The following is a 23,667-nucleotide window of genomic DNA, read 5'->3' on the forward strand; positions in this document are numbered from 1 at the left end:
CTCATTTAAACACTATATGTACACGTAAGTATGCCAGTATATGGACATACAATATTTTTTGTTTTTATTGTCACCCTCCATGTGTGTTCTGATGCAACTTGAGGTGGGTACCATTTTTATGCGTTTTTATCGGCATTTTTTTGAAACATTTTTTGAGACATTTTTTGAAGGCATTTTTTGAAGGCATTTTTTGAAGGCATTTTTTGAAAACATTTTTTGAAGACATTTTTTTAGCCCTTTTAATAAAAGTGAAGATGAGCAAAAGGGTAAAAAGGCTGGGGTGACAGGGGACAGGAAAAGGATAAATGCGAGGAATTTTCCTTTTTCCCAACCTTTTTGCATTTCCCCTTTCCGCGCACGTCGCATACATTTGGCCTCCCGTTGAGCACGTCACTTGACCATTTCACCTGGGCGCAACAACCGTTCGAAGCTTACCTCTCCACAGGAGAAACAAAAAATTCAACCATGTCGTCTACATGAGGAAAACGTAATTTTTATGTCGTTCTTTTCGATCACATGTATGCAAACAGGATTTTTTTTTTTTTGCGGCATGGTAATGTTACCTTTCCTCCACTTTTTACCTGTACGGTTCAGGCAAATTGCACACTTTTTTTTCAAGTGTAAAGACATTAAAAATTACTCAGCGGAAATAAAATGCGCAAATGGGAAAATGGAAAGAGGGGCGATGGAGGATGTGCGGGTGGACAGCGCTTAACAACGAGATGAAATGGAAGGAGAGTCCAAATGGGGCGTAAAATGGAATGAACTTTTTTTCTCATTGAGTTAAGGGCGTAAATAGGAATGTTTTAAAACTGCTTTTTTTGTGTTTGTTCTCTGCACCGAAGGGGTCTTATCCCGTTTCTCTGTCGTTGCGCGGGGTTACACATACCCACATATATGTATGTGTTTTTTTGCTTTCTTGTTTTTTTGCTTTTTTGTTTGCTTGCTTTTTTGTTTGCTTGCTTTCTTGATTTCTTGTTTTTTGCTTTCTTGATTTCTTGTTTTTTTTTCTCGCCCCCTTTTGTGCGCAACTTTAAGATGACGCCCAACTTCGTTGCGCGAATTGGCCTCCTGTGCCTCCTGAACATATGGTTAAGTACATTTTCGTTGCCCCTTTTAAAAAATGGAGGGGGGAGCCGTTTCTACATCGCTTCCCAAGGGGTAGACAAAATGCGGAGGGAATCTCCACATCGTGCGCATGGTGATCTTCCCTCAGAAAGGGTCAACCAAAAGAACAACCCCATTTTAATCAAATTGATCAAGCAAGACATACCATCGAAAAAAATGACAACATACTATGGCCAAGTGGCCGTAGGAGAGAAGTCGGAAAATGTGATGAATGTCTTATTCGACACGGGCTCTACCGAGTTTTGGATTCCATTCGAAAATTGTAAAGGAGACAATTTTCCCAATTCTCACAATAAATATAAGCGCACCAAATCATTTAGAAATAAATTTAACAAGGAGGGCCTCCCAACGTTATTGGAGGTTAGCTATCTCAGTGGGAAGGTCATCGGATTTGATGGTATGCCAAGGGAGTTGCCCCTACACAACTGTGTTGTGATTGCCCTATCGATGTTACCCTGTCCACATTTGCATAGAATTATGTGTAATGCGTATCTCCACACTGGATCATGCCAACTGTTCAGGCTACGACACCATAAAATTAGGCCATAATTTATCCGTTCCAAACACAAACATTGCTTTTGCTGTACGTGGAGGAAAAAAGAAGAAAGACAGACCTATTCGATTGCTTCATCGAAGTGGTCTACTAGCCATTTTAGGGATAGTCATATATGTTGAGAGAAAAAAAAAAAAAAAAAATAGTTAGGCCACAAAATTTCCCTGATCATACACCTTACAGACGAAGATAGAAATACCCGTCTTAGAAGAATTCAAATGGGTAACATTACATGACGGGTGAAACTGACCTTCTGATGTATGTGGGGGTGATATCTTCTGAGTGTATTTCCACATCGGATTACACTACGCTGCAGTTACCTTGTGCATATTTCTTCCCTCCCCTTACTCATTGTATTACCTGCCTGATTGTACCCCATTCCCAAGGATGGTATTTTAGGTCTCGGATTTGAGAACGCGGATTCGAGGCAGCGCGGGATGAAGCCCTTGTTAGTTGGATTTGTTGCCTTCACCGGGGGGGTGGCCGATCTGGTGGCCCTTCGGTGCCTGCACGGATTGCGCTTATCCCCCCCGCGGGGGAATCACGAATGAGAGGGGTCCCCCACCAATGCTTACTCACTCATACGTGCTAACCCATGCGCATGAACGGATGCCCTTCTATGCTTAACTCTTCCCAGCTTGGACCATTTGAAGGATGAAAATATCTTAACGGAGATGGGCTACAAGAACCAGTTTGGCTATTACCTATCCGACAGAGGTATGAGTGGACACCTGACATGTCACCATTCGGGTGCACACTTCGACTAGAGGAGGTTCTTCTAGACCCGTCCTGGGGATGGATTACCTGACCGTCTGCATCATTTGCCCCCTCATCCGTATTGGCTATAAGTTATTACCGCTATGGTGCCCCTTCTTTTCCGCAGGGGGGTTTATCAGCTTCGGAGGGGTGGACAACCGATTGAAGAGATCACCCGAGGAGGAAGTTATGTGCGTGGCTACCCCTTAAGGCGTGTCTACTTCCCCAGTTTGGAGGTCCATCGCTGGGGGTGCCAACATATGTGTGTATATGCGTGTGTGTGCGTGTGTATGTGTGTGCATGTGGGTGTATGTGGGTGTGTGCGTGTGTATGCGTGTGTATGTGTGTGTATATGCTTACTCATTTTCTTCCCCACTTGCTTCCCCATTTGCCATTTCCCCCCCTCCATTTTTACCTCAAAATCGGGATAGGTGGAGCCCCGTTTCGACCGAGATGGGCTTTTGGACAAGTGAGCAAGGGAGGGACTCGCTTGGAGGAGCTCGAGTGGAGGAGTTCGCGTGAAGGGGCTCATGTGGAGGGGCTCGCGTGGAGAGTTTCTCGAATGCTTCTTTTTGCAGCCCCTTCACTGGAGCAGAAGTTGGAGCGATGAAGCGCAGATATCCACATATGTGCGCAAGTGTGTGTTATGTGCGCAAGTGTGTTTATGTGCGAAAGCGTGTTTATGTGCGCCCCGCTTCTTTTCTTCTTTTCTCCTTCTCTTCTTCTCCCCCCCCTGGTCAGTCGACATCGTGGGAGTGAGAAAGGAATACGCAGCAAACGTGAACGTGAAAAGAGACGAGGACGAGGTTGTCGTGAAGTACGAAGGTTTTCATGATGGAGGGAATAAATCCATTGTTGACACAGGGACGTTCTTTATATATGCCCCGAAGAAAACGATGCAGAGTTACCTAAACGAGTTGGAAATAAATTCTTGTGAGGATAAAGAGAAGCTCCCTTATATTGTATTTCAAATAAAATCTAAGGGAGTTGAAGGGATAAAAGGTTCGGCTATCATCGAATTGGTTCTGTCGCCAAACGATTACGTCATTGAGTACCTGAATGAGGAAAACTGGACCAGAGAATGCGTCGTAGGGATTCAAGCAGACGAACAGAAAGATGAAAGTCACATAGACGGATGGACATTGGGACAAATATTTATCAAATCTTACTATACCATTTTCGACAAAGACAATTTACAAATAGGCTTCGTTAGAAGTAGGCAAGAAAAAGGAAACAAAAAAAAGGATGACCATTTTAAGAGGTCATTTCTCAACGTAAGGACAAAGAGGGGCAGTAATGGTAATGCCCGTCGGAGGGGGACTTACAATGGACCCCTCTCAGCATAAAGGGGTATGTTCAAAATTGGAGAGGCGACTCCTACATCTCAGGTAGGAGAAAAATCTCCTCATTGGAAGTAAAAAAACTCTTCCTTGTATAACTACAACGGAGGAGTAGTCTTCCGCACAAATTTTTCTTCATCAGCTGTAATTGGCTACCTGCTTGCTAATTTTAAAATTTCGAAAATGTGTCAAAATGGGTACTTACAGCATATAGGGGTTCACACCTTCTTCCTATTTTTGCAAAAGAGGAGGGTCCTTCTTCACACACCTTCCGTTGTACTTGTGCATGCTGGGGGAGTAAGCTACTACGTAATGGCAAACTTTTTTTTTTTTTCCCCCCTGCGCAAAGGGTGAAGAAACTGTTTTGTAGAAATTGTTTATGGACTTAGAAAGGAGTGCACACATTGCCATTGTTAAAAAGCAAAACGGTGGTTGCTACACAGGTGTAGCACTTCATTGGGGGAGGAGAAAAAAAAAAAATGTGCCTCCCCGAAAACACCATCATGTAGGCGTATGCACAGTAGAACGGCGACGCGAGGGTTACATAAACTGACGCAACTCAGATGAGCTGCTAAATTTGTACTTAGGAGTAGCTCTCCGGTTGGGAAGTGGGAGGCTGGAAGTGGAAAATGGAACGTGGAATTTAACTTGGGGAAAAGCTTCACCCTGGTGGACACACACGGAAATAACATGTACAGCGGTCAGCACACATAAGTACCCCCCAAAGCAGCCCCAACCATGTGAACAGAATAACGTGAAGTGCCACTAACCTGAATGTTATTGTGCAATGCATTATGTGTGCATAAAAAATTGCCTTTTTGGACAAGGGGGGGTTGCCATTTAAAAGAAAAAAAAAAGAAAAAGCAAAAAGGGAAAAGGAAAGTGGAGAAACGAGTTTTCTTTCATTGCAGCCTTCTCACTGCCTTTTCCCCGTCAAGTTCTCATAAGCAAAAAATTTACAACTAAAAAATTTCACGCATGCTAATTGTGAACGCGATTGGGCGATTACGACAGTGATGGGGATTCAGGGGAGGAGGGGTAGTACCAGGAGGGCGCATAAAGCGAAACTTAGCACCATTGACAACTGAGGAACGATTTGTGCCATTTACTTGTGGCAAGAAGGGAATAAAAAGGGTCCTCCTCTAGCCTTATCTTTCTCTTTTCCCTTCGGAAAAACGGGGTGCGGAGGTGACCACCCCCCCACACACACACATACGTATAAAAATATATTTATATTACTATGGCAGGTGATGACCATGGCGACGGTTGTGCGTCCATTGCACACGGGAATGTGCAACGCAGGCCTAGCGTACTGTCTGTGCATATGTTAGTATACCTATAGGCGTGCACCTCCACATGGCGCGTACAAGGTGCACGCGGCCATCACGTCAGAGGCTCTCGTATTTGCCTCTTGGAAAATTCATATTTTACAAATAAAGTACACAACAAAAAAAATAAAATAAAATAAAAAATAAGAGTCGTAAAAATGGAGAGAAAAAAATTATCATAATAATGGTAATTATCGTCGTGGTGTTAATCATGGTGGGGTTTTCCCCGTCACAGGTTGTCCAAGTCGATATCCTGAACCTCCTGGTCGACGTAAGAAAGCTCGCTCACTGGCGATATATTGCCATTCATGTTGGATGCGTTCTTCTCCTTTTTCTGTCTTTCCCACAGGTCTTTGCTTGCGTACAGCTTCACGTATTCTGCGAAGTGGCGATGGGAGGAGCGGTGAGCGGATAGTGGATGGATAGTAAGCGAATATTGAGCAGCTGGGAATAAGTACCACCAGCGGGTAATCTACGAACTGACAAAGGGACCAATTCCTTTAGCCCAACCGACACGATGGTGAGCTAAGTTAGAGACTCCTGCACAGGGGGTCACTCCTAACACAACGCAGAATGCCTCGCAAACTGCTGCGACGTACCTTTCACCTTCTCTTCGTATATATTTTTGTCCTTCATGAGCAAAGACGCCGCGTCGCTATTCAGTGGATCTGATGGGTTTGGGTAGGTCAGCAACTGGGGCAGGAAAACTTCGAAAACGTTCACGAGGCCTGCGGTAGGGGGGTGGCCACGGTTGTGGTGGTTGCTGCGGTTACAGTGGAGGGAGGTGCGTCGGCTAGGCTCCTGTCCAATGAGCACCTCCTGCCCTGTGCGCGCCTCTCCTTACTGTATAAGGGGGTCCACGTCTGGTTAATCACATCCAGACACACCGATCCTGAAGCTTCGTCCACATTTGGGTGCAGCAGCTTGTTGATAAATCCAATCGATGGAGAGGCAAAGGGGTAGTCATCTGGTAGGGTCACATGAACCTTCCATATTCCTCCTTCGTAAGCGGCTAATTGTAGAGGGGGGTAGAAGGGGGAATGAATGGGCACACGGAGCGGTGACACAAAAAAAAGGGGGCATTTTCCTGCTACCCTCGCGCAGGTCGGTTCGACAAGGAAGGGACACACACATATCCATATGTATATCCATATTATCCATATGCGTGTATATATGGATCACATCGCAGGTGGACAAGCGTCCCGTGTGCTCATGACATACTCCCGTTGGGCCCGTGGAACATGACGTCGAAGTCCTGCGTGCTGCCATTGTTCAGCTCCAAGTCGTACCCAGCCATGATACTGCGGTGAGGGGGGGTAAGCGGGAAAATGTCATCACAATTTTGCACAAAGGGGCGCAAGTATACAGCCACGAACACACGAACGTACGAAGGCACGATGGAACGATGGCACGTGCGTGACTAGGCGCGGTGTCACCCTTTGGAAACTTACAGCTTGGTAAAATCGCACTGCTTTCTGGTCAGAGATGCCTGCTGATTCATTTTACACTCGCCGTTTTGTCGATCTGTAGTTTTGTGGTTTTGTCGTTTTGTGGTTTCGTCGTTTTGTCGTTTTGTCGTTTTGTGGTTTCGTCGTTTTGTTGTTTTTTTTTTTTTTTTCCCTTTTTTGGGGGTGTGGTTGAGGTGAGGCTCCCTCTGCGGTAGCGCCTTTTCCTTTCGGATGTCTTTATCTGTGCCTCGCTGCCGACTGAAAGTATGTCACGCGGGGAGGCGAGACTTAACCAGTCCTTCAATCTGTGCAACTTGGGATGCACGCGCGGGGGTTACTAAAGGTTGACCCTTGGTGTTACTTCCGTTACGTATGGCAAACGACTGTGTGCCTTCGAACTGGAGTAATGAAAGTACACCCTTCGGCGGAGATAGCGAAAAATGCCGTTCGTTCGTTCGTTTGCTGGTTTGCTGGTTTGTTGGTTTTCTTGTTTGTTGGTTTTCTCGTTTGTTGGTTTTCTTATTTTATTGTTTTCTTGTTTTCTTGTTTTCTTGTTCTTTTTTTTTTTTTTCCTTCACGTGTCAACGCGTTTTTTTCTACATAGGAATATTCAAAGGGGGAAAAGTCAAATGAGCAGTGGCGCACAAAATTTGTGCTAAAGAAAATATCAGGGGGGAAGAAGATATGGGGTGTAGCCTGATGGCGCATAGAGGTAGGGGAAGGTAGGGGGTGCGCTGCAGCGTTTTTAACAATACTCCACTAGTGCTATGTGTTTATGTAATATAGGCACAGTCCCTCTGTGCACACGCATATATGGCTGGCTGTGGAATTTTACGTATGTTGGGATGAACATGCATGTGCAGTTGGTGTCATTAAATATTGTGTGCTTGCCACTTTGTTATGGAACGCTCGGTTCTTTTGAGTGTGATAATTTAGGCATACCTTCCCCTTTCACAGTTGCCTATTTTTTTTCACCCGTGTGTGTTTATTTCAGTTCTCACGTTAACCTTTGAGTGGTCCCCTCGTATTTACCTGTTCTTGTTCCACTTGGCACCTCTTCTGGTTCGTTCCTCTGCCTTCTTTATCTCTTCGCTGCTCCTCCACTGATCAATTCACTCCCTTTTGATATTCTTTTTAACAAAAAAATGCGCGACGAGGAAAAAGGTTTACTTGTGAGACCTGTGCGGTGTGGAACTAGCGACGATTGCAAGGGAAGAAAAAAAAAAAAAAAATTTTGCTAAACGGTTTTATTTTGACTGTAGAGGAAGCAAACAGGTATGTAATTCTGTCCTCATGTTTTGCGAATGAGTGAGGAGATGGTTGGACGGACCCTCACGCAGATGGAAGGAACGCCATGCACGTTCACGTGTGTCGGCGCAGCTTTATAGAGGCTTCCTTTCCCCCAACCGAGCTGTCTGTCCGTTTGAAGAACTCACCAACGTCGCCTTGCCGCCCGCGCAGTGTGCCACTTTGACCCTTTTGGTATGCCTTGCCCCTTCCGTTTTTGTTAGCTCTGAAAAAGTTGTGTTTTAAGGTGTTAAGGCGATCAATGGGAAAAAAAAAAAAAAAAAGGAAGAAGGAGGAGGAGGAAGCAAAGCGAACGAATGACAGTTTAGACAAAGCAAAAAAGATACATACGGGTTGTGTACCAATGAGTAACTTCCTGCGGGTGTATTTTCGCTCTTCTCACGGTATGCACAAGGGAAACGAAGAAGTTGCACGAGGGTAGGTGAACAGGACTGTAGGGAGAACTGGGCGCTCTTGGACAGATTACGTGTACGTTCGGGGTGTATGCATGAGGTGGTCGAATAGAATGCGGGTGTGACGCAAAGTGGCCCAAATGTGAAGCAAAGTGACGCAATGCGACGAGAATACTCGTAGTGTCCTCACGCAGGTAATGCTACACACAGGCGTATGCGCGTACCCAGGAAAAATAAACACCAGTTGACCAAAAAAAAAAAATTACAGTAAGGAGTACACACAAGAGTATATCTTTTGGAGCAGGTATTCTTTTTTCCCGCAAACTTGAAGAACAAGTAAAATTACAGCTTCGTTTACAATCTGGTTTTAGCTGTTCGCTTTGCGCTATGCGTGTGTGTGTGTGAAGGGGAGAGCGTCTGAGGAGAGGTGGTCATTGGTTTGGCGAGGGGGCGGGGAAAATTAACACATATATATATATGTATATATATACATATGTGCGCGGTGTGTACGAGGCAATGCCCACACGGGGAGTGTAAACATATGAACACACTCGCGCGGAACACACGATGCGTGTGTACACTCGCTTCAACGCGTGTATGCGTATGTGCACATGTGTACTTGTCGTATGTATATCATGTTGAAAAAAAAAAAAAAAGCCCTTCAAAGCGTACGCCTTCCAGTGAGCTATTTATTTTGTTTAATTTTTTTTTTAAAAAATAAAAAAATTCATAAACAGAGTAAAAGAACAAGTGAGAAATGAACTTTGGCGAAATGGTCCTATGGGAAATTAACAAGAGTTTTTATCAACTTATCATATGAGAAGATGTACAGTTTTATTGTACTGTCGGTGGATGGCATATTTGGACAAACAAACTGGCGATGTGCGCGTTCGAATTTGAAAGAGCTAATAAATCCCCGGGGGAAAAGTGCCCATAGTAGACAATAATGCATATCGGAAAAAAAAAAAAAAAAAGAAAAAAGAAAAAGAAAAAAAAAAAAAAAAAATTAATCAGGTGCGGTGATGAGCTGGTTATGCCGAACGCTTAGTTGGACAGACACACTTCACAGAATCGAAAAAAAGGTGGCGCCGAAAAGGATCGAGGGTTCACTGCGCAAGAGTTTATGCAATCTGCGTTCACGCAAGTGCAATTTACTCGCACGCGCGTATGTGTAAATCACGCGACACATACCCCAGTTGGCAACTTCCCTCGAGTCACTCGTAACTGCGTATGTTCTGACGCATCTTTGCGCGTCTCTCTGGTTGAGTCTTTCCTACCCTCTGGAGAAATGACCCATCTTGCTGAGCATTTCCCCGCAGATCGACGCTGAACTGTTTTTAATTACCCCGTGGGTGGGAGATTCGAATGGTCAGCAGGAGCAGCACGATGAGCGCAATTCGAGTGGCCGGTCAGATGCGAGACATTCATCCGATCAATGATCTGCTCGAGAAGGCAACCAAAACGTCCGTTCACGTTCGGGAGGTCGTGTATAAGACTTCTCCTAGCGAATGCTTCGCACGTCGCATACATTTAGCGCACCGTTCCGATGTGTGAAGATGTAAAGCGTGGGCATTCGGTATGAAAAAAAAAAAAAAAATTGAAGTGCTGTGAAAACACCGCTTTGGATTATCCAGTCCAGGATTGCAAGTTTCCCCACAATTTTGCTTTTTCCATCTTCAGGCAACCCACAGTGTTACCAAAGTGCAAAATGGCACAACTAAAATGGAGAAAAAAAAAAAAAATAAAATAATAAAATAAAAAAATTCAGCCCTGTTCCCGTGAACGATTTAGCGCCTGAATGGTCAACCATCAACTTTGGTTAACTTTTTTTTTTTTCCCATTGGTGTTCAAAGTGGATACACACACTGGGTTGGTAAAGTGAAGAAGTGGGATGGGAAAGGAAAGGAAAAATGGATAGCCCTTGCAAAGGTATACCTGCTGCGCAGAAAAAGGGGTTTCCTTTTATACGCACTGCAAAAATATGTAGCGAAAAAAAGTTCACGCGGGTATCTTTGCACATTAGGGCTACTTTCCGCTTCGTCGTGTTTCGTGGGGGGGGAGATCTCTCCACTTCACAGTACAAAAAAAGGAGAATGTACCCACAAGGAAGAGTCTACGAAAAAGAATTTTCTGCATGAGTTCGCCTTTTTATTTTTACAAAATGGGCTAGTTAAAAAGTCTCATCTGTGTGTAACGTTTTGCACAGACGAGATGGTGGCCTGCTCTGGTTGGTCTTTGTCTTTCCCCCCCATGTTGGCTACCTTCTATCCTAACTTGAATCTGGGGAATAAAAATGGGCAACACTTCGAGGGGGGTCCCCTATGATAGGTGGTGTAATATGGAACTAACTTTAGCAGGGAGGAAGACCCCCCCACAGTAATCGCGCGACGTTTGAGCGGTTGAACATGCAAGTAGGGCGAACGGAGAGGAAGTTCACCGAGAGAGGCGCGATTAACTTCAGCGTGAGAAGCGCGATTAACTTCAGCGTGAGAACCGCGATCAACTGCACCGTGAGAACCGCGATTCACTTCACCGTGAGAAGGCGTGACCTATCTCGTTGAGCTCCTGGACAAAATTCTCCGGACGAACAAAATCAGTAGTGCCGTAAATAATTTTTTTGTTCATTTTTTCCTCCAAGTCTTTCAATGCGGAAACTTCGATGTAGTTCCCCCCCCCAATAACAAAGATGATGTAGTCCTTTACATGATCCTGTTTGATGTAATTCCTTTCGACATGGATACTTCCAGTGGTGTTATCACTTGGAGGGGTCTTCGGGTCGATGTATACAAACTGATCGTTCAAAGACGAAGGTTTATTTTCAATAAGCGTTTCAACCAACTTGGTAATTTTTATTTCCCTTCTTTTTGGCAACAAACTTTTAGCCCCCTGTAATATGTTAATGCCTTTATCAATGAAGATATTACTATACGTATTCAGTTGATCCTTAAAAGTTGTTGTGGTGCCACTGTTCGAGTGGGTCAGGGGGGTACTCACATGAATATGTATATTCATCGTTTTTAATTTCTCCATCTGATTTATAAAATAAATGGCTGAAATGTCTATGTTCATATTTTTTAATTCCTGTATAAATGTATCCAGTACCTGTTTGTTCATATTTTTTTTGGCCAAATATAAGCATAAAAAAGCTCTATACTTATCCGTGGGGGTTCCTTTTGGTGAGTTAAGAATATCCTTCATGTGTTGTATGCAAATTTTTTCATTACAACTTTCAAAATCAAACTCATTTTCATAATATTTGTCCAATTCTCTGTCCTTAATATTTTTTATCAATTCCGTGAGTATATTTGTGTGCATATCTAACAACCTCTTATGTTCTGTCATTTCTGGGAGTATATTCATTGCTGACATGAGTCCTCCTGTAATGTTATCCCCTCCGACAGTGTTACCTACACCACCTCCCCCAGAGAGGCTTCCCCCCTTGTCATTTTTGTTCAAATTTTTCATCTTTTCGTTGTACTCATTTAGACACTCACTGATGTTATTGGCAACTTCGGGGAAGGGTTTATTACAGTTGGAGGAGAAGAAGGAGTCTCCATTGTCTATGTCGTAGTTCTTCACGGGTGCATTTTGAGTGATATTCCCGGTGTGGGAAGTGGTTGTGCCAGTTTCCTCCGCTTGACGCAGACTTACCTTGTTGAGTTTTATATCAAAGACGTCATGAATTAGTGCCTGGTAAGTCCACGCGTGCTGTACCATGACACTCAAATCGACTTCCCTATCGACCAAAATCAACACGGGTCTCTGCACCGTCTTGGAGTTAAAAATGTAATTATTTGTAGACCTTAAGTTAACCAGCTCGTAAATTTTCCTGTGTAACTTCTCCGCAATAGTTTTGGAAGGGTACGACGAATTAGAAGAAACCCTAATGATGGGAATAATCCCCAAAGTGACCAGAAAAGAAATCAGCCCTTCAGTTATCCTGTTCATCACATCTTGAATCACATGATCCTCATTTGCATGTAGAATTTTGAAACAATTTGGAATATTCAAAGAGAAGGTGCTGCTAGATAAGCTAACAAATTTTAAATACCTATCTGTAATTTTGGACACATGAGACGCTACGTTATTTTTTACACACTCGTTTGCAAAGTACCCTAAATTTTCTTCGCACACGTAGGATATGAAATTGATGTAGTAACTTCCATACATATTATTACACATGTCCTTTACAATTTGGTCGATGTTTTCTTTATTGTTATCTACGAGATAGACTGCATTGACTTCAGGGATGGTGCTTCTCTGTCTGTGTAGATTCAAATTTAGGGTTACTCCGTGGTGCCTTAGATTCCCCACCTTCAGTAACGGGGCAAGGATGTTCTGTCCCTCCGAGTCGTATATTAATATTTTCCATATTTTGTCGTGGGAATAGTACAGGATATTTCCACTGCTGCTAAGGTTGTCGTTGTACTCGTTCAGGTTCAGCATGCTGATGGCGCTGCTTTTTTGCTGCTCCTGGATGTTGAGCGGCATCTTGGGGTGGTACCCCTTCGGAGGAGCACCCGTCTGGAAGAGTAACCGTTTGTAGGAGTACCCGTCTGGAAGCGTACCCGTCTGGAAGAGCACCCTTTGGAAGAGCACCCTTTGGAAGAGCACCCTTTGGAAGAGCACCCTTTGGAAGAGTACCCCTTCCGGAAGCGTGCCCCTTTCGAAGCGGGGGACACACTGCCCCTGCAGAACGCGCGAAGGGATGACTAACCCCGCAGGCTTACTCGCGCACGTGCGCTGGGCACTTGGGCATTCCCTTTCCAAAACATTGCGCAATTGGGAAGGCTGCCTCCTGCCTGGGGCGGGGTACTCCGCAGCGGGCCTCCCCTTCGTTTGTTTGTAATCGTGCGGCCACGCGTTTAACCTGTTGCTTTACGTGCAAGGGGTGCTAGCTCCCGTGCATATGGCTGGTATATATGCATACGTACATATAAAGCATACATATACATATATATTATATATATATATATATTTTTTTTTTTTTTTTTTTTTTTTCCCCTTGTCGCTGCCATGGTATCGCTTAAAATTGCAAAGCTGAGCGAGCAGTGCCAAGTAGCTGCGCTGGGACTGCGAACATTTCGCCTTTTTGCAGCCCTCCAATCGTTTAGGATTTCCGCCTATTCTACTTCGCACAAGTGCGCCCAGTTTTTTTTTTTTTTTTTTTTTTTGGAACCTCTCCTTCGCTTCGTTGTTACTTTCATGTTGGCATATAGCTCCCCAACACTTTTTATTTACGTTGGAATATTTGAAATGGACTCCCGTTCGGTCCCCTACTTTGCATTTCGCTTCTCCAAAAAACAGTGACTACATCGCCATTGTAGTTTCACGAAACTGTGCGTATTGCTTGCACTTTTTTTTTTTTTTTTTTGATGCGTTTAACATGTTAGCGGGAGGAAAACACCCCCAGGGGAGGAGCACATTACACATGCATACATAATCAATCGTGTGCATGAAGGTAGGGCTCACTGAGAATTGGCACAGTTGGGGATTTCCTCCCCGCACAGACGTATTACACATGAAAACGTGGATATACTCCTACTTTGTGTTACACCAACTGCACATTTACAAAGGAAACGCGATCGGGTCTTCTACAGCTCGTCTCTTGGGGGGGTTCCCTTTGTGTAGTCCTTCAAGGTAATTTCATAGTACACCTTGCCGATGCCACCAACGGGGATGCCAACTCGTCTGTATAGGAAAGGGGCAAATGCATGAAGGAGGCGCATGAAGGAAGTGCATAAAGGAAGTGCATAAAGGAAATGCATAAAGGAAGTGCATGTGTGATCGAAGCTGCCTTCAGATATGCATGCGTCCTTTCTTGGAAGCAACATAGTAATCTCTTCAAACCTTAGCTCGCCAACGCACATTCCTCTCAGTCCCTCATTTAAGGGAGTGACGTTGTGTTCGCCGACCTTGGGGGGTGGAAAGTGTGCATGAATGGACGGGTGCACGTTCGCAGTGGAAAAAAAAGGAGCGGCGGAACGAACGGGCGACTAAGCGAGCGAGCAACTGAACGAACGAGCAACTGAACGAACGAGCAACTGAACGAACGAGCTAATCAACCCATTCGACAAGACACAGACATCCGCACAAGTTGCACGTAATTAAGTGCTCATTAATTTACTATAATTTTCTGTTGGGCGTAGCCAAATTGGTAGTCCTGCGAAATTGGAGGGAGGAAAGTGAGAACGTTTGCATGAACAGGTTTGAGCATCGGCACAGAGGGGATAATTTTTAAGGGGGGTGAGCATCGGCACAGAGGGGAACGTTTTTAAGGGGGATGAGCGTCGGCAAAGGTGAAAGGACGCTTTTTGGTGTGCTACCGATAGTATGTGAGGCATTATATACACCCCCGGGGCTGCGCATAGCCGATTTGGGAACAGTGGTGATATAGGAAAAGGGGAAAAAGGAGAAAGGTAATAGGGCAGTAGAGGGGTAAAGTGATAGGGTGGCTAATCGATAGGGCGGCTAAGCGATATCGCAATAACCAATTGAGGGAGGCGACGAATTGGCTTATCGACCACCTAGCGAGGGCACTTACAGAAGGTCCTCATTTCAATGTCGGCCTCATCCCGAAGGTCTAGGCCGCACCGCAGAGAAGACCCTCGCAAGACACGGATGCTGAATTTATTTTTCACTTCTTGTTCGTCCAGTTCGATGAATGCATCATCGTCCTGTTTCGCGACGGAAAGGAAGGACAGAAGGAGCAAATAAAGGAGTGATTGCTTCATCTTCGATTGAATAGTGTGTATATATGCATGCACTCCGTTCGAGGCGGCTCGCTACTGTTCGCGTCGGTTTACGGCGTTTGCAGGTGCTTATGCAGTGTGATCTTTTTTTAAGACAACGCAACGTGAGTTTTTCTGTTTTGGATTAAAGCATGTGTTACGCGCGCTGAATGGGCGTTAAGTCATGCCGCTGAGCGATGCATCCGTTTTTCCGGCGCAGCGAGAGAGAAGCTTTTCAAGAAAGGCAAACACATACATATGCGAATGTGCGAGTTTGCGGGTGTACGCGTGCGTGTACTTATCTGTTACTGCCCTTTTCACCCACCGCAGTGGCTTTTTTTTTTTTTTTTTTCGTGAATAGATAAGCAAACGAGCGTTCTACGTGTCACTTGTGCCTTTGCCTGTTCCCACCTGTTTAAGGCAAACGTGAAATTATTGCACACGTGAGAATAGCCTTTGCCGTGCAAAACAGCTTGAAAAGTAGTGAATCATCACAGCCCCGTCCTTCGTCGTTGTACGCAACTTTTTCATAAATGAGAATTCACCTTTTCTTTATTTTTGTTGCTCTAATCAAATGTGCTATTTGTGCGAAAAAATTTGCACACGCTGCGAAGTACGCAGGGACATATTTAAGGCATCGTGGGGGGGAAGAAATGAGCAGGACGACGCAGAAAAATCATCTACACGTGAACAACATAAACGCATCAAGAAGCAGCGTAGTAACAGCTAGCCATTTTAAGAGTAACCTTTTTATAAATAAAAATTACGCGAAAGAATGCTTTATTAAAAACTATGACCAAGTGGTGCGTATAGTGCAATTCAGACGTTTCAATAAACTATGGGCCAAAAAAAAAGGAGTGGGGAGCACAAAAAACGGAAGAGATAGTAACCCCAAAAACTTAGGGGTAAAAGTACTAGGAAATAATTTTGCCCATGCTGGTAATATTATAGTTAGACAGAGAGGAAGGACCTTTAAACCTGGTCATGGGGTTAAGCAGGGAAGAGATTTCACCCTTATTGCTACGAAACCGGGGAGAGTCCACTTTTTCAACCGAGTTGTAAGTATTGTCGATGTGAGTGACCCAAAGCCAATGACGTATACGGACGTTTACCGAGAGGATCCAACCATCTTGACTTTGTCGAGGGTGTGGACCTCAGCGAAGTGAGCAGACGATGTGGGAACAGGATGGAAGATCGTAAGGAGGTGCAGATGGAGGTGTTGCTTCTGGTGTGTGGAAAAAACGATAGGCTCTTTTACTAACTACATTTTTGCGTTCATGCGTAAAGAAGAGCATGTGTGCATTTTCATACATTTTTAAAGTATCTTCTTTTTTTTTTTTTGTGAGTAGACTAAAATTCGATTTTAATTTCCCCTTGGGGAAATGCAAAATGGGAGTAGAACTTAATGTAGATATTGTTGAGTCCCTTTTGCAGCTTATTTGTGACTGACATACCAAATTTTTTAAACATTTTCTAATCTATAAAATGTTTCTTGCCACGTTTAAGCGTTTTTTCGTCGCTTTAAAGTGTGCCGACTGTGGGGTTAGCCCTTTTGCACAAAAGCTGGAGAAGGAACAGTTGAGGTTGTCCAAGCTCATTGGAGAAAAATGTCTCATTGCTTATTTGGTATCGTGGGGGAGTCCCATTTTGGAAAATGCGAACAGTTCGTAATACCCTTTTTTGCATAAAGAATTAATTGTTTTGAAAAAATATGAACGGTTCATACTTTTTTTTGTAGGAGTCATTTGTTTTGTAAAAATATGAACGATTCATTTTTTTTTTTTTTTTCCGTGTGTGTGTGCAGAATGGCTTACTTATTTGTAAGAGTTTGAGCAGTACCTAGTTGGTTTTCCCCTCCGAGTTCTGTTATCAATGAAAAACGGACGGCACAAGCAAAGGGGAGAAATTATATTTTCTTTTGAAGGCAACAAGTGTACTCCTACTGCTTGAACAATAGATCAGCGCTTCCTTCACAAATTGGAGAAAAAATCTATCCTTATGACGTTATGGTTATTTGTTAGCTCAAATGGAAAAAAAAAAAAAAAAACTAGCTAGCTAGCTAGCTAGAATGGAGCTGGCTAAAAATGAACAAAACGATGGAATATATATACCGCCATAACTGTCTACAGTTGCAAAATGTGTGGTGTTGCAACGAACATTAAAAAATTAATTCCTTTTTTTCGGGAACGAATTTTCCCCATTTCTGAAGAGGAAAAACAAAAAAAACTTGTGTGTGTTTATTTCCTTACAGGTTACATCGCAGGCGGACGCTACTTCGTTTTAACACTTTGTAAAAGTTTGACCAGTTGGTTTGCAATAAAGGCAAAGTACTTATATTTCGCGTTATACGAGTGGCACGCGCAAATGAGCACAAACGGATGCGCAAAAAAAAAAAAAGGTCTGCATTGTCGATCGCGCTGCAGTCAGACAAAGGCAAAATAACCAGACACGAGACTGCCATTTGAAATTTTTTCACAAGTGGGGGCGAAATTAAGCTGATTGATTGGTCCGTGTGTCCCCCCCCAAAAAAAAAGCAACAACAACGATATAGCAGCGATAACCACGACGATGTATGGGAACCAAAGGACAAATCACGAGTACGCACCCCCCATGGTGATCAATGTGAACAGCAAGCAAGTGAGTCCCCCACCTTTAAGTTACAAAAGCTACGCACCGAGGAGTATAAATCTGGGCCCAGTTAGCAGTCAACATAGCAGTCAACATGAGTCAAATGCAGGCGATAACATGAAGAATTATGTGCAATATTATGGGCACCGAAATGGCTCTGAAATGGAGCCCTTGAAACATACCACTTCGCAGTATATACCGAGGAGAAGAGAAGAACGACAAAAAACAATGGGCGTGGTAGGCCTGGCCAATAAGTGGGACTTGAACAGGGCCGACATAAACCACATTGTAGCGAGTTACGAAAATTCAATTCGAGTGCCGACTAACCACAGTTCTGATGGTAACACTCAGTCGAGGACATTTCACAAAAGTAGGCCAGAATATGTTAGGGAAATTCCCCCATTCGAAGTTGATAAAAATAAAATAAATTCTCTTCCAGAAGAAAGAAAGGCAACGCCCATCAGTGTTGAGAGCGAAATGGACAGTAAGAAAGATCTGTCATTCTTGGGAAGGGAATACCGACCTGTGTACCTTAGGAGAAATCAAAATGACTATGTGGTGGAACAAAAGGGGGAACATCCAACCATGTCAAGTCAGGTGAGAAAAAAAAGTGTCACGGTAAGTACTAGTGAGAAGGATACCTTTTTGGGAGGTCTACAGAGGGAAAATAATATTGCCATTTCGACAAATTTCCAGTCAAGTGGTGATGAGAGGTTTAGCAAAGGTCAAGCACACGTGAGTAGGAACAAAGCAGATGGAAGAAAAACGGGGGAAAAAAAAAATAGCAAAATAGGTGAAGAATTAAAAAGTGATCGCCTGAGTACTCCTCGTAAGGGGAACAACGACCACGTGTTAGGTAGGGTCACCATGCAGGAATACCGCCGTAGCAATGGGGAAAATGAATATGCATCTCTACAACGTGGTGGCAAAAGTGCGCAAAAGGAGGAGTCCTCTACCAAAGCGCTAATACATAGAAGCTATAGGGAACAATTACCACACAACCTTTCAATCAATTTGAAAAGAGACATGTTCGACATGACCAAAGGGTTGCGCATTTTCGAGCATATGATAATCGTTGATAAAAATAGTGTACTTAGATTGTGGAATGGCTTTGAATGGAAGAGAGTGGAAAGTTATTTCCAATTTGTGACTACGGCTAGATATGACCATAAGGGACACCTGTGGTGTGTCAATAATTCGTACGAGTTACTCAAAAGGATGAAAAAAAGTTTTAAAAACTTTAGGCATTTAGGTAACGAAGAAATTGTAGATATCAGTTTTGATAAAAAAAATGTGTTATGGTGTGTTAATCGTAAGGGAGAGTTGCTCAAGTGGAATAGAACCCAATGGACTAAAGTGAGATTTTCTGGATTCCATAAATTGATAAGTGTGGCCTTTGACAGTAGGGGAGATTTGTGGGCTATCAATACGAAGAGGGCGTTGGCGATCTGGAGTGAAAAGGACCGTTGCTGGAATGAAAAAGTTGTGAAGGATGATTTGAAAATATGTGCCATCGATTTTGACAACGAGGGGCATATCTGGGTCGTTTCCACTGCGGGCGCGCTGTTGACCTATTCGCAGGGTCACTGGGTGAACTTTGGGTACGTCTGCCTGGACCGCTTGATTTCTGTGGGGTTTAGGAAGGTCCACGCGGGGTAGCGAGTTGGCAGTGGGCAGAGGGTAGTGTGCGTCCCTTTTGATTGGGATTTTTTGAATGTGATCCTTTGAATGGGTCCCTTTTTCTCTCCTCCGTTCCCTGCTTCATCTGCCTGCTTCCACAAACTCCCTACTACAATTGCATGCCTTCTAAAATTACGACCATGTATGTGCGATGGTATTTTGTATGCATGTCATCCTTTTAAGTGTGCCCTTCCACTCGAATCAACTCGGTTCGCGACGCGAGGGCACAACAGAGCACCTCCTGTTGCACGCCAAGTGGGGAGTCTTTCTCCACCACATGTGAAGGAACTAAAATGGAGACACAAATCCGTATAGCGGTTAAGCGGACGTTTTTTTTTTTTTTTTCCAATTCCGCAGTTAGACATATCGGTTTCAAAAGGAGAAAGGGATATCACACAAAAGTTTCCACGTGGGGTAACAAATTGGGGTGAACCGCTAAGCAGCTAAGCAGCTAGCCAATTCGTCGAATGCATGAATTCTACCTTTTTCCCCGCCATGCGGCGACGTGCATCTATGATGAATGCCCATAGAAGGCACGCCGAGAGTGTGATAAGAAGGCAGGGAAGGCGGGGAAGCCGATGGGCCAGATGTGCCACACGCGTGGGCGAGGCAAAAACGACGAATTGAAATGTTTGGAAAATCATTGCAGCAGTTTGGGGCGAGTCACAAATGAAGTGGTTTTGGGTGTGTGGGGGCAAATAAGGCGTGCTTGAAGATCACCCGTTGGGGGGTGGACTACGTTTTATGGCCATCTCGTTCGAGGAAAAAATGTATATAAAAAAAAGAAAAAAGGAAACACCCACCAATGCAGGCATCCAAACAGTAGCGCAGCAACGCAGCAACGCGGTAGCGCGGGGCTCAGTAAACCCTTTTGACCGGGGGGACGTGCTCCATTTCGTCATCCAGCGGCTTCGTGACGACGCCCCTGTAGGTGGTGAAAAATTTCGCCTTCTCAACATCCCTGTCAGTCATCCAAGTTAGGGAGTGTTTAAGAAAGGCCTTATCGTCTCTCTCGGGGAAGTCGTCCCTTGCATGCGCGCCCCTGGACTCCTTTCGATCTATGGCAGCTAAAATGGTTTGAGAGGCCAGGGTAAGTAAATTTTCCAGCTCCAAAGTTTCGAGCAAATCAGTATTCCAAGTTAACGTTTTGTCCTTAACGTATACATCATTAAACTGGGAGCAGATATTAAGTATCTGTTTGTATCCTTCTTCTAGGAGGGGTCCGATTCTAAAAACAGCAGCATGTTTTTGCATGCATACTTGCATTTTTTTACGTATTTGTGCTGTAGAAATAGTTCCCTTGTTGAACCTAATTTTATCTAGCCGTTGTATGGTTTCGTCCCCTATATCTGCATGTGCACTAATGGAGGGGATATTTGGCTTATCAATTTCCATAATAGTTAGGGAGGCCCTTTTTCCGAAGACGACAATATCTAGGAGAGAATTAGCTCCCAATCGGTTTGCCCCATGGACAGATGCAGAAGCTGCTTCTCCTGCTGCGTATAGCCCTTTGACAATAATATCATCATTATCATTTGGGGATGTGCGTACTCCTTTGGATAGATTAACCTTCTGTGTTAATACTTGTGTTTTATAATTGGTTGGTATACCTCCCATGTTGTAATGCACCGTTGGGAGAACAGGTATGTACTGATTGGTGACATTAACTCCTGCAAATATTTTGGCTGTTTCCATTATACCTGGGAGTCTTTCCTTCAAGGTTTCGTAAGGCAGATGTGTCAAGTCTAGGTAGATATGATCTGCATTAGGGCCACAACCTCTACCTTCATTTATTTCTATAGTCATGGCTCTACTGACTACATCTCGACTAGCGAGATCTTTCGCTTTAGGAGCGTATCTCATCATGAATGCTTCTCCTTCCCTGTTTCTGAGTATACCTCCTTCACCTCTACATCCTTCAGTAATTAAGCAGCCAGCTGGATATATTCCAGTCGGGTGGAACTGTACAAATTCGAGATCCTGTAATGGTAGCTTGCTCCTCGAAACGATTGCATTTCCGTCTCCTGTGCAGGCATGTGCTGACGTGCAAGACAAGTAAGCTCTACCATACCCCCCAGTAGCAATTACCGTGTGAGGTGAAAAAAATCTGTGAATTTTCCCATCTGCTATATTTAAGCAAATAACACCAATGCATTCGTTTGTAGTTGCCATTAACAAATCTAGTACAAAATATTCAACGAAGAAAACGCAATTATATGCTAATGATTGTCCATATAATGTATGAAGCATTGCATGTCCTGTTCTATCCGCGGCAGCTGCACATCTATATGCTTGTCCTCCCTTTCCATATTTTAAGCTTTGCCCTCCAAATGCCCTTTGGTAGATTTTTCCTGATTTTGTTCTAGAAAAGGGTAACCCAAATTCCTCTAGCTCCAAAACGGATGCAGGTGCTTCTCGACACATATATTGAATTGCATTTTGGTCCCCTAACCAATCGGATCCTTTGATCGTATCGTAAGCATGCCACCTCCAATCATCTTCCGTCATATTTCCTAATGCGGCGTTTATTCCCCCTTGTGCTGCGACGGTGTGTGATCTTGTTGGGAATAACTTACTTATACATGCTACTTTGTAATTATTTTTGGACAACTCCAATGCGGAGCGGAGCCCCGCTCCCCCTGCTCCCACTATCACTGCATCGTAGTGGTGGTCCACAATATCGTACGCTTTCTTTTTCACACTTGAAAAGTTAAGGCGGGTCGCAAGCACAAAGGCGGGGTAACACTTGCGGCGAACGGGGAACATTATTCTGGGTGGCGGTTATTTGGGGTTGGGATGGGGCGGATACGAGAAAGAAAAGAAAAGAAAGGAAAATAGAATAAAATAAAATAGAATAGAATAAAATAACGGGGCAAGCGCTCAGGAGGAACCACTACAGATGGCTGAGCCGACCAGGTTGACTACGCGGGAGCGATGCTTCTTGTCTCGGGTTGGCCACATGGGAAATATGCGCTGCACGCGTGTTTTCCCCCCCTTTGCTTGCAGATCCAAAGTGCGGAGAGTCGGAGAGTCTTCTTCTGTTTCGAAATTGTCATTAAAGCGATGGCAGGTATACACTTCGCGTATGTGCAGTGGGTGGCTGCTCAATTCGGGGGGAAAGAAAAACGGGAGTTGGGGGAGAATAAGGGCAATTCCTCCGGTATGCTACTAACGTGCTGAGATGTATGACGCTGGGGGAGAAGCGGATCCAATGAGGACTACACATGGTTTGGCTAGCATGTTTTTTTTTAAAATGCAAAACTGGTTTTTCGTGACGAGGATTTCTTAATCGTGAAGTAGCGGCTGGGGTTTTTTTTTTTTTTTTTTTTCTGGAGCGGTTGATGGGGCGGCAAACGGTGGTGAAAAGTAGCTAGCTGAGCGACCGAACAAGTCACTATACCAGCGCGGTCAGCTTAACGGCTCGTACACGCACCGTGGAGAAAGATGCCTCCTGCGTGCGCAGAGATGGTTAACTTAACAGGTGATGTGATAACCACGTAGCATAGAGATGGAGGTGTTTTTTTTTTTTTTTCTCGTTTCTCCCTCGCGTGAAATTTGCAACGAGCCTTAAAAGGCGTGCGCACCGCCCGTCCAGGTGCTCATTTTTTAATTTCGCAGGAGTGAACTAAGGTTCTATGCTCCTTCAGGTGGTATTAGGCCATCACCGGAAGTGGACCTCTGTTCGCCTATGTGTGGTTGAAATGGAAAAATCGATCGTTGCCAATAGGTTAAAAAAATGAAGCACGACGGGATAAGGAGAAGAAAAAGCACATAGTGATAAATTCTTCGCACTCTTCACGCTGTTCACGCTGTTCAAGCTGTTCAAGCTTGTTCACGTTGTCCACGTTTCCCTGTGCGGTACACACACCGGAGGGGAGGGACCATCTAGCTGCTTGGAGAGGCACCAGGGCACCAGACTTGCCTGCACAGGTGCGGAGAAGCGCAAAAAATGCAGCCAACAGGGCGTTCACCTGAAGCTGCGCGTATGGGGACGCAACTCTGCGAACAACAATTTAGGGAAAGAAGAAATGCGCATTAATTAATGCATTAAGTGAAGCTACCAACTTGTGCGTACAGGTAGAGTCGTGTAGAGAAGAACACAAAACCAAAATATGCCTCCTCTACATGGTGAAAAGGTAAAAAAAAAAGAAAAAAAAGCTGCAGTGAGTACCTCCATAAGCATGTTTCCCCCAACACACACATGAGGGTGATCGACCACATTGGTGGGTAGAGGAATACCTTGGTCAGGCCGACCTAAAGAGATGCCCCACATTAGGGGGGGGAGCACAATGAACACGTAACGTTGGAACGGCGTTAACTATGCATGTAAGATGCGTCAAACTGTTACAGGCGTATTCATTTATTTGCTTTATTT

The 23,667-nt window shown here is 44.2% G+C and overlaps 7 protein-coding genes across 7 annotated transcripts; 3 read left to right on the forward strand and 4 right to left on the reverse strand.

The window, feature by feature from the left end:
* Window positions 1-1,038: 1,038 nt before the first annotated feature.
* On the forward strand, window positions 1,039-4,166 carry PCYB_062810 (aspartyl protease; the record flags this gene model as incomplete). The annotated part of the gene is made up of 7 exons (XM_004221448.1): window positions 1,039-1,525; window positions 1,650-1,711; window positions 1,865-1,903; window positions 2,068-2,129; window positions 2,319-2,398; window positions 3,179-3,353; window positions 4,127-4,166. The coding sequence occupies 7 exons, from the start codon at window positions 1,039-1,041 to the stop codon at window positions 4,164-4,166; spliced, it is 945 nt and encodes a 314-aa protein (XP_004221496.1).
* An 814-nt stretch (window positions 4,167-4,980) lies between these two features.
* On the reverse strand, window positions 4,981-6,606 carry PCYB_062820 (ubiquitin-conjugating enzyme; the record flags this gene model as incomplete). The annotated part of the gene is made up of 5 exons (XM_004221449.1): window positions 4,981-5,483; window positions 5,705-5,833; window positions 5,950-6,117; window positions 6,327-6,406; window positions 6,557-6,606. 5 exons carry the CDS (start codon window positions 6,604-6,606, stop codon window positions 5,335-5,337), a joined length of 576 nt encoding a protein of 191 aa, XP_004221497.1. The 3' UTR covers window positions 4,981-5,334.
* Window positions 6,607-10,782: 4,176 nt separating this feature from the next.
* On the reverse strand, window positions 10,783-12,744 carry PCYB_062830 (vesicle transport-related protein; the record flags this gene model as incomplete). The annotated part of the gene is made up of 2 exons (XM_004221450.1): window positions 10,783-11,826; window positions 11,905-12,744. The coding sequence occupies 2 exons, from the start codon at window positions 12,742-12,744 to the stop codon at window positions 10,783-10,785; spliced, it is 1,884 nt and encodes a 627-aa protein (XP_004221498.1).
* A 920-nt stretch (window positions 12,745-13,664) lies between these two features.
* On the reverse strand, window positions 13,665-15,208 carry PCYB_062840 (hypothetical protein). The gene is made up of 6 exons (XM_004221451.1): window positions 15,049-15,208; window positions 14,798-15,019; window positions 14,580-14,614; window positions 14,381-14,416; window positions 14,104-14,168; window positions 13,665-13,944 (listed from the first exon to the last, which is right to left on the reverse strand). The coding sequence occupies exons 2-6, from the start codon at window positions 14,985-14,987 to the stop codon at window positions 13,848-13,850; spliced, it is 423 nt and encodes a 140-aa protein (XP_004221499.1). The 5' UTR covers window positions 14,988-15,019; window positions 15,049-15,208; the 3' UTR covers window positions 13,665-13,847.
* Window positions 15,209-15,517: 309 nt separating this feature from the next.
* Window positions 15,518-16,150, forward strand: PCYB_062850 (50S ribosomal protein L27; the record flags this gene model as incomplete). Its single annotated transcript, XM_004221452.1, has 1 exon — window positions 15,518-16,150. One exon carries the CDS (start codon window positions 15,518-15,520, stop codon window positions 16,148-16,150), a length of 633 nt encoding a protein of 210 aa, XP_004221500.1.
* A 2,488-nt stretch (window positions 16,151-18,638) lies between these two features.
* On the forward strand, window positions 18,639-19,739 carry PCYB_062860 (hypothetical protein; the record flags this gene model as incomplete). The annotated part of the gene is made up of 2 exons (XM_004221453.1): window positions 18,639-19,256; window positions 19,650-19,739. 2 exons carry the CDS (start codon window positions 18,639-18,641, stop codon window positions 19,737-19,739), a joined length of 708 nt encoding a protein of 235 aa, XP_004221501.1.
* Window positions 19,740-20,150: 411 nt separating this feature from the next.
* PCYB_062870 (flavoprotein subunit of succinate dehydrogenase) lies at window positions 20,151-22,058 on the reverse strand (the record flags this gene model as incomplete). The annotated part of the gene is made up of 1 exon (XM_004221454.1): window positions 20,151-22,058. The coding sequence occupies one exon, from the start codon at window positions 22,056-22,058 to the stop codon at window positions 20,151-20,153; it is 1,908 nt and encodes a 635-aa protein (XP_004221502.1).
* Between the last annotated feature and the right edge of the window lie 1,609 nt (window positions 22,059-23,667).

This window comes from Plasmodium cynomolgi, chromosome 6 (assembly GCF_000321355.1).
Source record: "Plasmodium cynomolgi strain B DNA, chromosome 6, whole genome shotgun sequence".
NCBI lineage: Eukaryota > Apicomplexa > Aconoidasida > Haemosporida > Plasmodiidae > Plasmodium > Plasmodium cynomolgi.

What these genes read in the sequence shown, in the direction of transcription:
- PCYB_062840 (XM_004221451.1), bottom strand. Translation starts at nt 14,987, where the DNA reads ATGAAGCAATCACTCCTTTATTTGCTCCTTCTGTCCTTCCTTTCCGTC. An exon ending in ACGCCCAACAGAAAATTATA is followed by an intron (nt 14,169 to 14,380) that starts GTAAATTAATGA and finishes CCACCCCCCAAG; the next exon opens with GTCGGCGAACACAACGTCAC. An exon ending in ATGTGCGTTGGCGAGCTAAG is followed by an intron (nt 13,945 to 14,103) that starts GTTTGAAGAGAT and finishes TTTCCTATACAG; the next exon opens with ACGAGTTGGCATCCCCGTTG.